The sequence below is a fragment of the Phyllostomus hastatus genome, unplaced genomic scaffold, assembly GCF_019186645.2.
Source record: "Phyllostomus hastatus isolate PE091 unplaced genomic scaffold, TTU_PhHast_1.1 phas_scaffold_200, whole genome shotgun sequence".
NCBI lineage: Eukaryota > Metazoa > Chordata > Mammalia > Chiroptera > Phyllostomidae > Phyllostomus > Phyllostomus hastatus.
The window spans coordinates 11,668,037-11,682,917 of record NW_025334016.1 but is presented as its reverse complement, the minus strand read 5'-3'; the positions used below and the strand labels follow the sequence as shown (position 1 = coordinate 11,682,917).

The 14,881-nt window shown below is 38.6% G+C and overlaps 1 protein-coding gene across 1 annotated transcript in view; it reads left to right on the top strand.

The window, feature by feature from the left end:
- The first annotated feature begins 1,358 nt into the window (after positions 1-1,358).
- ZNF41 (zinc finger protein 41) overlaps positions 1,359-14,881 on the top strand; it is a 33,351-nt gene continuing 19,828 nt past the window's right edge. Inside the window, exons 1-2 of the mRNA XM_045860395.1 lie at positions 1,359-1,491; positions 13,562-13,892. Coding sequence (XP_045716351.1) covers positions 13,821-13,892 — 72 coding nt within the window. The 5' untranslated portion in view covers positions 1,359-1,491; positions 13,562-13,820. The remainder of the gene's footprint in view (positions 1,492-13,561; positions 13,893-14,881) is intronic.

Below are 14,881 nucleotides of genomic sequence, written 5' to 3'. Positions count from 1 at the left end.
AGCTTAATAGTACTAGCTCAGTGGCGAAAATTAAAATGAGCATGGACATCCAATGCTAGAAATTTGCCTTAATAAATTCATATTTTGCTGATGGGAGTTGGAAATGATACAGCCTTTTGGGAAAGTGCTTTGGCTGCATTTATTTATTCAACAACAAACTACTGTTATAAATAACAGTATAATAATAAAACTTCACTTAGCATAATATTCTTCAGTTCCATCCATGCTGTTGCAAAAGGTAGGAGTTCCTTCTGCTGCATACTAGGGAATTGACTGTGTGGGGGGGTGGTTAGAGGAGGGCAAAGTGGGGGAAATTGGGACAACTGTAATAGAACGACAATTGAAAATGATTACAAAAATTTCAAAATATAGGAAGCACCAATTGACTGGTGCAGTGAAAACCTGACTTATCAACAATATAGTGGGGGTATTTCTGTCCTCACTCAGTAATGCATGGGGAAAGCAGAAGAAAATTATCAAGGAGATAAACATTTTAAATGACCCAACAAAGAAGCTTGGACCAATAAACACAGAAGCTAAATACAACAACTGGAAAATACATTGTCCGTTCAATCAAGAGATGACACAGTTTTGAAAACTGGGCTAGTATTTAAGCAGTAAGGGAACTTTAAACAAATTTCAAAGACTCAACATCATCCAGACATTCTGAGACTACAGTGCAATTAGGATAGATGTCAGTAACATGGAATTAACTTTATGTTTGGGGAAATGGAAAATGAAGTGAAGAACTGTAAATTATTCTGTACTCCCTCTTAATTCTTTGTTTGAGTCATTAATTCTGAGAACAGGATGTGGCTGGACTGAGGTGGCCCACACCCTGTAAACTGCTCCTTTAGGCTGAATTTCAACAACTGCAGATCAAAGCCCACCAAACTTGCAGCTGGTACTCAGTACTTTGTTTTCCTTCCCCTATAAACAAAAACTCCTCTCTTATATAAAACTCCCCATGCCCTAGGGGACACTGCATTGGGCTGTTGTCCCTGTCACTGCCATCTGAATAAAGTACCTGTTTCCTTGCCCTGTGGGTCTCAAAGCATTTTTGCAAGTTCGACAGTGGACTGCTAAATAATTCATGAGTCAAAAGGGGAAGAAAGTTACAAATGAGCACTTGAAATTTAACACTAATGAAAATAAATCAAAATTTTGAATCTTTAAAACTGTAGTCTTAATGTTTATATAAGGAAACCATAAAGGTCAACTAATGTATTTTTAAACATTGGATGACATGCCCCACCACAGATGTCACAGACTCCCCCCACCCAAGTTACTCCACAGATTCTTGGTGTCAGCCTCTCCATCACCCCTCAAGTCCCTGTGCCCAGAGTGGTTAAACTCTCGCTGCGGGCGACTTCCGCTTCCTGGCCTAAATCTGACACGTACTATTACCCCCAGTGGCAACGATCCTGGGTCCATAACAGCTGAAGAATCGGGTGATGCCCTCAGCCCACGGGTGGACAGAGGTGCTGTCAGGTGGGCACGAAGCGGCGCCCCGGGCTCTGCGACCGCCAGCGGAATGGGGACCGTTCAGTGCCCCAGCAGTGAGACCCGGGCTGGAACGGGGGAGGGGGTGGGCCAATTTCTGGGCCGGCTGCTCGGAGGAATCTTTCTAGCTGAGATGGGGACGGTGGCTGGCTATGGCTCCGGATTAAGCAGCCTCGGGCACCGGGGATACACCTGAATGCCAGCACCTGCGTTCTGAGAAAGGACAGCGCCCGACCTGAGCCTAGGCGGCTGCTAGGGGACAGTGCAGTGGGAGAAGTCTGGTTAGCATCGCCCGTGGTCTGACCCCATCGGCTACCGGGAAGTACCACAGGGGGAGATCAGGCCGGGGACCGCGGGCTCCTTGGCAGAAATGACTACTCTTCCAATATGGCGACTCCCGGAGAGATACTCCCAAGGGGACAGCCATGTTAGTTGCCTGACAAAGTCACTAAAGAAAATTTGAGAGCCCGCCTCTCCTTGGACACACGCACACGCACTAAGATGTTGTGACTGCACCCGGTGTAACTGCAGACGAACAGTCAATTCCCGGGTGCCACTGAGCATGTGCAAGATAAAAGAGTTCCTCAAATGCACTTTCAACACTTACGGCTCCCGGCCTAAGTTTAACAGGGGCAATTTAGTGCCACTAAAGTATTCACATAATTATGGGGGTGTTATAACATGGATTTGATACTCTGTAGGGTGAATGATGGGGCTTCTCTGGGGTCACTTAGAAGGTGCACAGAATAAGTGGCTTATGGGTGAGTGATGGGGTCAGTGGGGGAAAACGTGGATAGTTTGTGGAATGAGTGATGGGGAGATGAGTGAGTGATGGACAAGGTATCAAGGTGTAAATGGTGCAGAGTTTGAGGTGGGAGTGATGGGAGAACTGTGGAGTTAGTGTTCGGTAGGCTGGGATCAATGATGTGGGGATATCTGTGTGGTGAGCTATGAGGGTCCTCTAAGGTCACTCATGGGGATCCCTAGAAGTCATTGATGGGGTCTATGAGGTAAGTAATTGGATCTGTGGGATAAGTGATGGAGGTCTATATGGTGAGTGATAAGGGGTTAGTGGAGTAAGGAATGGGCACTGTGGTGTGAGTGATAGGGTCTCTAGGGTATGATGAGGGGTCTGTGGGATTAGTGATGGAGGTCTGTGGGGTAAATAATGGAGCATTCTCTGCAATGAGTCATAGGGTGTTAGTGGGATAAGTCATGGAGGTCCGTTAAGATGAATGATGGGAGTTCAGTGGGGTGAGTAAGGAAGGTCTTTGGAAGGAATAATGGGTGGTCTGTGGGGTCAATGGTAGAGTTTGTGATGTGATTATTGGAGACTCAGTTAGCAATGAGGACTGTGAGGTGTGTCATGTGGTTTATTGCGTGGGTAGTTAAGATTTCTCTGGTGTGAGTGATGGGGTTCCATGGGCTGAATCATGCATTTATTTGGAAGGAGTGATGGAGGGGCATATGGAATAAGATATGCTGTTTCATGGGGTCAGTGATAGTGGGTCTTAGATGGGCTTGTTTCAAAAACCTGCTTTTGACTTTGTTGGACCTCTGTATCTTTGTTTCCTGTGTCATTAATTTCTGCCATTGATTTCATTGTTTCTTATCTTTTAATTCTTATTTTAAAATTATTGATTGGATGTTTATCTCATTAATACTCAATCATTTTCTTTTATAACATAAGGATTAGGTTTATGAATTTTTTAGAACATTTTAGCTCCATGTCCCAGGTTTTGCATATCAAAACTTTCAATCATTTTAAAGACTAACAATTTTAAACATTTTCACTATGCTTTACTTTTCCTGTTTTCTAATTCCTGTTGTGGTTTTCTCTCTGACCCGTTAGTTATTTACATATGAGATTTTGATTTTCCAAAAAGTTGGCAATTTTGTTATTGATTTCTTAATTACAGTCAGAGGCTGTCATCTGAGGGGTTATTAGGTGCAGGAGTGAATGGTTTCAGTCAATACATACCACCATATTATTTTCAAAAACTTTTAAAACTAGAACTCCCACCAGCAATATATGAAACAGCTCTATCCAGCATCCTTTCCCACACTGAATGTTAGTGCTTTTTAAATTTTCCCCATTCTGAGAGCCAAACACAAGAATATCTAGTTTATTTTCATGTGCACTTTCCTGCCAACTAGTGGTTGAACATCTTTTTCTCTTCATTGACCATTGTAATGTATTTATTTATTTTTTATATCCTTTGCTCTTTATTTCTTTGGGTGGCTTGTCTTTCTTACTAATTTGTGAATATTAACTTTGTGTCATTTCTTGTAATTATATTTCCTTTGTCTCTTTATATGTTGACTTTTAAAAGGTGTCTTCACATATAATTAGAAAGAATAATCATCTGATTAGATATATGTCTTTATCCTTTACAGGTCCTGAGTGTCTTCTCTTGCCTACACTTCATGCTTAAACAAGTATAGGCCTTAAATTTAATATTTTACATTTTTTATTTTTAAGTTAAATTTTAGTGCAACTGGAAGTTATTCTGGTGTGCTGTGAGATGGGACCAACATTTGTATGTTCCATTTGGATGGAAAATTGCCAGCACTAATCATTTAATGAATACCATTTTCTAACTCAATTAGATGCCACTTTTGTGACATAAATTCCTAAATGTTATTGTTCTATTTCTGAATTCTATTTCTTCTTCTGATATATTTATCTAACTCCCTATAAAATTGTATCAATTTTAGAAATATTTTTAATATTGAATAGTGATAGTCTCCTCACTGTTCTTCTTTTGGTTGTTTTATTTAATATTCTTTAGCATTTATTCTGACATGAATATTAAAGCCACTTTATTTTGATTCAAAAACAACCATTCAAACTATAATATTTTACAGTTTTCTTTTTATAGCTCCAGCACCCTTTTTAAAAAAAAGTTCATTCTTAGATATTTTTCATTTGTTTTTGTCCTCATGGTGAATAACATATTTTTTTTATTTCTATAGAAAATAACCTATCCATTTTTGTAATTTCATTTTCTTTTGCTTTTTATTTTTTATCTACTCCAATTATCAAACTCTCATGTGAATTCCAGTTGCTTTTTATAGTCTCTTAGTTTTCCTAGATATATGAATTATATTACATCAAATTAACAATGATACTCTCTCTTGCTTTCAAATATTTATTCTGATTACCTCATCTTCTCTTATTGCATTATCTGAAGTTTTCAGAACACTGTTGAATGATACTTGATAGAGGGAGGATATCCCTATCTTGCTGCTAATTTTAAAGTGATATGTGTTTATTTATTCATCAGTTAATTCATTCAACAGACATTTGTTGACTACCTTCTCTTGCCAGATACTAGGTTTGAATCCTAACTAGCTACATATTTTTTTTCTAACAGCTTTGCTGATATAATTCACCTGCCATAAACTTCATCCATTTAAAGCTTATGCAGTTCAGTGGTTTTTAGTATATTCATAGAGTTGTATACCCACTGCCACAATGTAATTTTAGAATATTTCATCCCTCCAAAAAGAAACATTGTACTTATTCCTCATTCCCACCCCTTACCCACACCTGCAGGCAACCACTAATTTACTTTCTGTCTCTATAGATTTGCCTGTTCTAGACTTTTCATATAAATGGAATCATACAATGTGTGGTGTTTTGTAATTTTCTCCTTTCACTTAGCATAATGTTTTCAAGACTCATCTATGCTATAGCATATATTATCAGTACTTCAGTACTTCATTCCTTCTTTTTTTACTGAATAATACTTTTCAAGGTTATATCACATTTTGTTTATCAATTCACCAGTTGAATATTTGAGTTGTTTTTACTTTTTTGGCTACTATGAATAATGCTGCTATGAACATTTGTGTACAAGTTTTTGTATGGTGTTATGTTTTCATTTCTATTGGGAGTAGAATAGCTATATCATATGATATCTCTGATGCTTAACATTTTGAAGAACTGCCAAAATGGCTTTCACAATGGTTACACCATTTTACATCCCACCAGCAATGTATGAAGGTTCCAATTTGTCAAATCCTCACCAACACTTGTTATTGTCTGTCTTTTTGATTCTAGCCATCACAGTGTGTGTGAAGTGGTATTTCATTGTGGTGTTGATTTTTATTCCCTAATGACTACTGATGTTAAGCATCTTTTCATATCTGCAATCAACTGGATGTTTATGCTCCCCCATTTGTATGTTGAAATCCTGGGGTGGGGAGCTGGGTGAAAAAGATGAAGGGATTAAGCAAAAAAAAAAAAAATCAAAACTTACTACTGTATCATGATTACCAGAAGGAAAGTGGGGTGAGGAGAGAGGTAGGAGAGGGTAAAGGGGGGATGAAATATTAAAGAACTGTATACCTGAAACCTATGTAATTTTATTAACCAGTGTCACCCCAATACATTAAATTTAAAAAGAAGGAAATCGTAATTGCCAATGTGACTGTATTAAGCAGTGAAGTTTCTGGGAAGTGATTAGGTCATGACTGTAGAGCCCTCATGAATGGGATTAGTGCCCTTATAAAACAGACCCCAAAGAGCTCCCTTCCCCATTTTGTCATGTGAAGACACAGCAAGAAGATGGCCATCTATGAACCAGGAAGCAGGTTCTCATCAGACACCACACTTGTTGGCGCCTTGATGTTGAACTTCCCAGTCTCCAAAACTGTGAGAAATAAATGCTGTTTAAACCACCAGTGCATGGTAGTTTATTATAGCAGCCTGAATGAACTGAGGCAATGAGCTCATTGGCCATTTGTATAGCCTTTTTGGAGAAATATCTATTCAGATCTTTGGCCTATTTTTGAAATCTTTATTGTGTTTTTTTTTTCCCATTACCATTTAGTCCCCTTATACAACCCTCCCCCAGCAATCACCACACTGTTGTCCATGTTCATGAGTCCTTTTTCATTTTTGTTCAATCCCTCCATCCCCTTACCCCCACCACTACCTGGGTTATTTGTCTTTGTATTACTGAATTGCAAGTGTTCTTTGTATGTTTTGGATATATGTCCCTTTTCAGATAATATAATTTTTATATATTTTCCTCCATTTTGTGGGTGTCTTTTCACTTTCTTGGTGATGACCTATGTAGCACAAAAGATTTTAATTGTGATGAAGTCCAATTTATCTATATTTTTTTTCTTACTTGTTATAGACTTTTCTTTCCCCTATTGAATTGTATTGAAATTATTATCTAAAATCAATTGACTGTAAATGTAAGAGTTTATTACTGAGCTCTGGATTCTGTTTCATTCATCTATGTCTACCCTTATTCCAATATCACATTGTATTGGTTTGTGTAGCTTTCTATTAATTTTGAAATAGGAAAATGTGTGTCTTCCAACTATGTTCTTATTCAACATTTTGGCTATTCAGGGTCCCTTGCATTTCCTTATGAGTTTTAGGATCAGCTTGTTACCCTCTGCAAAAATGCCAGCTGGGATTTTGATGTGGATTCTATTGAACCTATACATCATTTGGGAGAATATTGTCATCTTAATGATATTAAGTCTGATCTGGACTTGTTTTTAAGCATAATATTTTCTGGTGATATTTTGGTAGTCATTGTAATATTTAAATAGTTTTTATGTTCCTTTTTAATTTGTGTTTTTATTAAGAACGGCCTCTGAATTGTTTCAGGTGCTTTTTGATAGTCTAAATGGTGTCATTAACTTCACTTGATTGTTGTAATGAGTTGTACTGATATGTTTGTGGACTGATCTTTGCCTTCCTGGAATGATTCTATCTCCTCAAGGGTAATTTTTCTTCTGAATGGTCAGATTTCAGTAATATTTTACTAAAAATTTTGCTACATAAGAAAACTGCTTATAATTTTCTTGTTTTTATTTAACATGTTTTGGTATTAAGCTTATGCTAGTTTTTAAAAGAAATTCAGGAGTTTCTATCTTTTATATGTTACAATGGCATACTAATTATCTTTAAATTTGAGGTATAAACACATTTAGAACTGGTGTCTTTAAAATGGTAAATTTTAATTATTTTATTTTCTCTGATTACTGGTCTTTACACATTTTTACTTTTGGGGGATTAATTTTGGTAGTTTATGTTTGCTAGGGATTTTATATTTTCATGAGCTGCACATAATGTTTAGTTAAATTATTTTGATCACTTCCACATCTGTGGGAATAACTCCTTTTTCCTTCCTAAAATTGTGTGAATGTGTGTGTATGTGTAAATATATATATAAATAGCCCTGGCTTGTGTGGCTCAGTGGATTGGGTGCTGGCCTGTGAATCAGAGGGTCACTGGTTCGATTACCAGTCAGGGCACATACCTAGGTGGCAGGCCAGATCCCCAGTGGGGGGTGCATTGGGGGCAGCCACACACTGATATTTCTCTCCCTCTCTTTCTCCCTTCCTTCCCCCTCTCTAAAAAATAAATGGGAAAAAAAATAAATATATAGTCTTCTCTTACATCTATCAGGTTTGTCATCAATATCTTCATTTTCTAATTTCTTATGTTTAACACTTAGTTCATTGACCTGTGGTTTTTATTTTTAAATATTAAAAACATTGTGGGCCAAAATATCCTTTAAATATAGCATTAGCTATGTCTCAAAATTTGGTGTGAAGTATGTAATTTTATTACTGAATTCACCTTCCATCTTAGCATGTTTAGAGAATACTTTTCCTGCTCTACTGAGATATAAGTAACATATAATATTATGTAAGTTTAAGATGTACAATATTTTGATTTGATTCATTTATATATTTCAAAATGATTACCACTATAGTTTAGCTAAAACCTCCATTGTGTCACATAATTTGTGTGTTGTGTGTGTATAAGTGTGGTGAGAACATTTAAGATCTACTCACTTACTAACTTTCAAGCATAGAACTTAGTTTTATTAGCTATAATCACCATGCTGTAGAATAGATCTCCAGAACTTCTTATAACTGGAAATTTGTACCCTTTGACCCACATCTCTTCATTTTCCTCACACCCTGCCCCTGCTAAATTGCAAGCTGGTTTTGGTATTTGGTCATCTTTTTATTATATATTTCTTTAAAAAGTATTTATTTCTAGAGAGGAAGGGAGGGAGAAGGAGAGGGAGGGAAACATCGATGTGTGAGAGATACATCCATCAGTTGCTTCTCCCACACCCCCAACTGAGGACCTGGCCCACAAACCAGGCATGTGCCCTAACCTGGAATTGAACCATTGAACCTTTGGTTCACAGGCTGGCACTCAGTCAGTAGCTTGTCTTTTCATTTTCTTCATCCTTTCCATTCTCTGGTCTTTTTCAGAGCAAGTCTTCAATGTTTGACAAGGTCCAATTTATCAATGTTTCCTATTATGGATTATGCTTTTGATGTCTTGTCCAAAAACTTTGTGATCTCCAATTCTGTAACACCAAATGAAAGTACAGCAATTCAATTCTGACTTTAACATCACATCCAACAAGTTAAAGGGCTCAGTCCCACAAGACTGCCCCCACTTCAGACACCAGTCACAAGCTCTGGGCCACACATACTTCTGATTTACTGGCTATAAGTTATTGGTTCCCATGACCCCTTTCTCAGTTCCATTAACTTGCTAGAATAGCTCACAGAACTCAGGAAAACACTTATGTTTATCAGTTTATTATAAAGGATACAATTCAAGAACAGCCAGGTGAAAGAGATGCATAGGACAAGGTATGAGGGGAGTGGTACAGAGCATCCATGCACTTTCTCGGCATGGTTCCCTCACAGCAACTCTAGCAAGTCTATGTGTTCAACCTGGAAGCTTTCTGAACCTTAGTGTTTAGGAATTTTTATGAAGATTTTTTAATGTGGAAGTTCCATTATGTAGGCATGATTGATTAAATCCTTGGCCATTGGTGATTAAACTCAATCTGTAGTCCTTCTCCCCTCCCAAAGAGGAAGGTGGGGGCATGGGATAGGGAGAAAGGAAGCTGAAAATTGCAACCCTCTAATCCAGCCCTCTAATTACAGGATTGGTTCTTTGGCAACCAGCCCCCATCCCTGAAATTATCCAGGAGCTCCCTAAGAGTCATTTTATCAGCATAAACTCAGACAAGGTAGAAAGGGGCTTGTGAGGAATAACAAACTGACAAGTGCTCTTATCACTCAGGAAATTCCAGGGATTATAGGAGATCTGTGCCAGGAACCAGGGACAAAGACTAAATCTATATTTCTTATATACTACACTCTGTCTAGCCCTGGATCCTTAAGATTTTCTTCCATGTTTTTTCTCTAAAAATAGTTTTACACTTTACATTTAAGTCTGTGATCCATTTTGAGTTCATTTTTGTGTAAAGGAGTGAGATTTAGGTTGAGGTTCTTTTTTAAAACTTATGTTTTATTAAATATAGTTGACACACAATGTTTTTACTTTTAGTACAATATAGTGATTCATCATTTATATACCTTATAGTGTGATCACCACAATAAGTCTAGTACCCATTTGTAACCATACAAAATTATTATAATAGGCTCTGGCTGGTATAGTTCAGTGGATTGAGTGCAGGCTCCAAACCAAAGGGTTGTTGGTTCAATTCCCAGTCAAGGCACATGCCTGAGTTGCAGGCCAGGTCTCCAGTGAGGGCCATGTGAAAGGCAACCACACATTAATGTTGCTCTCCTCACTCCCTCCCCTCCCCTCTCTCTAAAAATAAATAAAATCTTAAAAAAACAAAATTATTGCAATATTTTTGACTATTTTCCCATATATATTACATTTCCATTACTTATTTATTTCATAGCTGTAAGTTTGTACCTCTTATTTCCCTTCACTTTTTCATTCCAACCCCCAGGTTGAAGTTCTTTTTGCCTATGAACGTACAGTTGTTCCAGCATCATTGAATTGTTTTGCACCTTTGTCAAAAACCAGTTGGACATACTTATGTGGGGCTATTTCTGGATCCTGTATTCTATTACATTGATCTATGTGTCTATCCCTCCACCAAAACCACAGTCTTGATTGCTGTACCTATACAGTCAACTTTAATATTGATTAGAGTGATTCTCTCACTTTATTCTTCTTCGTCTAGACTGGTTTAGCTGTTCTAGAGGCTGTGCTTTTCTATATAAATTTTAGAATATGCTTGTCTGTGGATGTTGAACATATTCTTATGTGTTTTTTGCCCTTCTATACCCTCTTGTGTGAAATGCCTATTTATGTATTTAGCTCATTTTGTAATCAGACTGTTTCTTCAATGTGAGTTTTGAGACTGTATAATTTTTTATATATTGCTGAATTATATTTGCTAATATTTTGTTAAGAATTTTTGCATCTGCATTCACGAGTGATGTTGGTCTCTAGTTTTCTTTCTTTCTTTCTTTCTTTCTTTCTTTCTTTCTTGTGCTATTTTTGTCTAGTTTTGGTATCAGACTTCATGGAATGAGTTAGGAAGAATATCCTCTTCATTTAACTCAGTAGGTTTTCCTAGGATATGAAAAAATTTCCACTTAGGAATAGCAATAATCTTATTTATTCCAAATGCTCAATTACATTATTTTTTTACTCAGATATAACTGTATATTAACTGTAAGGATTATTTCTCAAAACTGCTTTCCTCTGAATTTGAGATTTCTGCAACTGTTACCGAATAGCAAGTGGGGTCCTGCTGCCTGCTACCACCATCTAGGCAAGATTCCAGAGGCAAAGGTTTGGTGATAAAGGGAAGGAATCTTTATTCCAGGGGTGTCCAATCTGTGCCAGGATGGCTGTGAATGTGGCCCAACACAAAATCATAAATTTACTTAAAATGTCATGAGCTTTTTTTGTGATTATGTGTCACAATGTATTTAATGTGTGGCCCAAGACAACTCTTTCCAGTGTGAAGTGGAGATGCCAAAAGGTTGGACACCCCTGCAAAACCATCACTTTAGCCTATCAAGTCACAGCTTTAATAATTTAAACCTATCAATTAAGGCTAAACTCTAACACCAGGGTTCTCCTAGCATTCTCCATGTTTTTGGTTATCTTATTTCTACAGGGTTAGTTCACAAACTAAAACAATATAATACACACAAGCTACACAACATTGGAAGAATGGCAGGCTTCTACCTCAGAGCCTGTTACCTCTAGAACAAACAAAGAATAACCCTGCCACCCTCTGCCAGGCCAGCCTGATCTTAGGCTGTGTCCAGAGTTCCTTACTATCCAAAATACCGTCTGCTGGAAAATGCCAGCAGCTGCAGCACAATGCTTGAGGAAGAAAAGCCTGAGAGCCAGAGAGCCAGTGCCAGCCCAAGACCGCTTCTTTTATTTCAAATCTTCTCACCCATAATTCCATGTGATCTGGAGTCATTCAGCTTCTCAGCCAGTCCTGTTCTAGGCTACTTACTATTGCCTTGGGCATCCTCCTCCTATGACTCCCAAGTGATCTGATCAGATTTCTCTGTATCATAACTATTTCATTTATAATTATTTAGACTATTCCCCTGAGTATTTTCCTGAGATAGGAATATTAGCATATTATGCTCTAAATTCTTTTATGTCTAAAATTGTCTGTCTTTTGCTCTGACAGAAAAATGGTTTTGAGCAAGGGTGGGTTTTAAATTCTGGGATCTCAGTCACTTTCAATAATATGTTTTCTTCTATACAGCTTCTATTGTTGCAAATAAGGAGTCTAGTGCCATTGTGATTCCTTCCCATTGTAAAGAACATGTTGTTTCTACCTGGAAGTGTTTAAGTTTTCTTTTCATCCTTTAAATTCAATGCTAAATCCTTTTTGGAGTTGATTGGGTTGCTCTGGGAGTCAAGGAATGAGGTATTTCAGTGAGGGAGGATCAATGATTTAGGGTCCAATAGGATTAGATAATTCAGTGTCATTCTTGTTGGGGTAGTGAGTGACAGTCTTGTGGAAACCTTTAAGGAAAATAATTGAGACATCTGTGGATAAGTGATTGAAACCTCTGTGGAAATTCTTAAAGTTTAATAAGAGCTGGAGATCTAAGTATCTGAAGTCATTAATTGGTCCACGAGAGTTATTGATTGGGACTGAGGTGGTGAATAATTGATTCACCTGGGATTACCAGTCTTTGGAAGTCAGTTTGCAGGGACCTGTAGGAGTCATTGATTAGGACCTGTGGACATCAGTAATTGAAGGATATTTGATAGTTGATATTTGATGGGCCAGGAGGTCTATTACTGAGGATTTTATGGGAGTCACTGATTCTATATATTGGCTATGAGTTATAGGCAGTCAGGTTTGGCCCCCAAGGGGCCTTAAGAAGATCCATGGTTGATTTTCTATTGAGTGTACATTGTCTACGTTGGTGATTATTTGAGGGGCCTAAGGAAACCAGTTGATGTCACCTTTGTGGCATTGTTTTGTCAGACAGTGTCAGTTAATGATTTAGGGACCTGTGCAGACATGTTGGTTTTCAAGGCCCAAATGGGAATTGGGGGAGGCGGCAGGTAATAAGTTTATACTTTCATCTTTGGCATAAGAAGGTGGGCTCTATAAGTTGCTCAGAATGTACATTAAATTATACAGAAGGTTGGTTTATGTACAGTGACATGATCATCCCTCAGTCAAAACATTCTGAAAGCAGCAGCAAACAGAAATAATAATTGTTGTGACTCTGCCTTGTATAAAATACCATACAGCACAGTAGTTAAGAAAATGCACTTTGGAGTCAAGCATACCTGGGTTTGAGTCTTTGTCCTTCCCCCTAATCTGAGTGATCTTGGAGCAAAGTTCTTAAGATTTCCAAATGGCTGTATCTAATGCTGAATAGTAATAATGATGACGATGATGATGATGATAATTCACAGATGAGTGTGAAAATTAAATTAAGTACCTAAAAATATATGCCTGGAACATTATAATAACAATATTTAATATTAATAGAATATGTTCCAGGTGCCAAGTGGGAGTAAATACTTTAGAAGTATCACTTCATTTAACCCTAACAATCATGAGACAGGTATTTTTACCCTGTTTTAAGTGACAAAAAAATTCAGGCAAAAGTGACTTTCCCTAAAGCTGGATTTCAAATTCTCATTTATATTACAACAAATCTCATGAGTTTTTCCCATATTTGATGCTAATACTTGTTTGTTTTACTGGACTTTTCTCTTCCACAGTATCCAGCACAGTAAGCCATCTCTTGGTGCCCCCAGGAAGCATTTCTGGGGTGAATGTGGAATGACTGACCATGTGGACACTGTCCAGATTTCTTGGAATCTCTGTGGAGTCCGAGGACCACACCTCATAGTGAAGGCTGCAGGATCTCCTTCTAGCCCCAGCAGCTCTGGCTGAGTCCACAGATGCCCTCCTGACTTCAAGCTCCTGGCAGGAGCTGAGTTGTCAGCAAGAGCCCCAGGGCTGAGGCTCAGCAGGAACATGCCAACCAACCAGAATTCTCCCCCATGGACCACGGCCCTGGCTGCAGAGGGACATGGCAGGTTGAGTGAGGTGAGAAGGGAGATGTCTCCAGGGTAGGAATTCATTCAGTAAGGAGATAGTCTCAACCTATCATGGGGCCTCAGAGAAGGGGCAGGTGGGTCACCTGGCAGCATATTTCAGATTCACTGACCCTGAGACAGATCACTATCTTCTTGCTGAGAGTGAGTACCACATGGCTCATGTCCTGCATCTGGAGTCCTGTGTGTTTCAGTGGAAAATGTGATATGGCTGATGGAGGAAAGGTGGGACAGGAGGGTCAGCATGATACCTGGAAGAGAGGGCCAGTTCTCTTGCAGGTTGCAGGCATGTATGTGTGGGGATGGTCGCTGGCTGTAACCAGGGAGATGTTACATCTTGGACCCCAGCATAGGCCCTTTACTCTCCACTGGCTCTTTGCAGATGCATAGCCAATCCCCGCTGGAGCCTTCTTTCCACCATGGTCTCTGGGGATTTGCTGATTTCTCCTCTATCATGATCTAAGATAGAAAAATCCCTCTTCTTTGGAACTTAGAGGATTGTGGGATAGTGGGGCGACCACAGTCTTTAGGGCCTTTCTAGTTCTTCCTCCTTTCTAAGGTAAACAAAATAGCCTGAGAATGGACATGACTTTCCCTGGTGGCTCAGATTGTAAATGATAGTACTGGACTGCAACCCAGTTTCCTGAAGATGTCTTCTGCTCTTGCCACATTGCAGCCCAGACCAAGTATCCCACTAAAAGCTCCCCTGGAGAGGCTGTAAACAGAGGAAAATGATGAGAGAGCCAGACTCTACCAGACAGCTCCCTCCTACAGATCTTCTTATGGATGCTGTCACCTATGGAACAGGCTCATTGTCACAGGGGCTGTTGGTCATCGGGTCATTAGGATAATATTGAACTTCTTAAAAAATATTTTATTTATTCATTTTTAGAGAGAGGGGAAGAGAAGGAGAAAGAGAGGGAGAGAAACATCAATGTATGGTTGTCTCTTGTGCACCCCACACTGGGGACCTGGCCCACA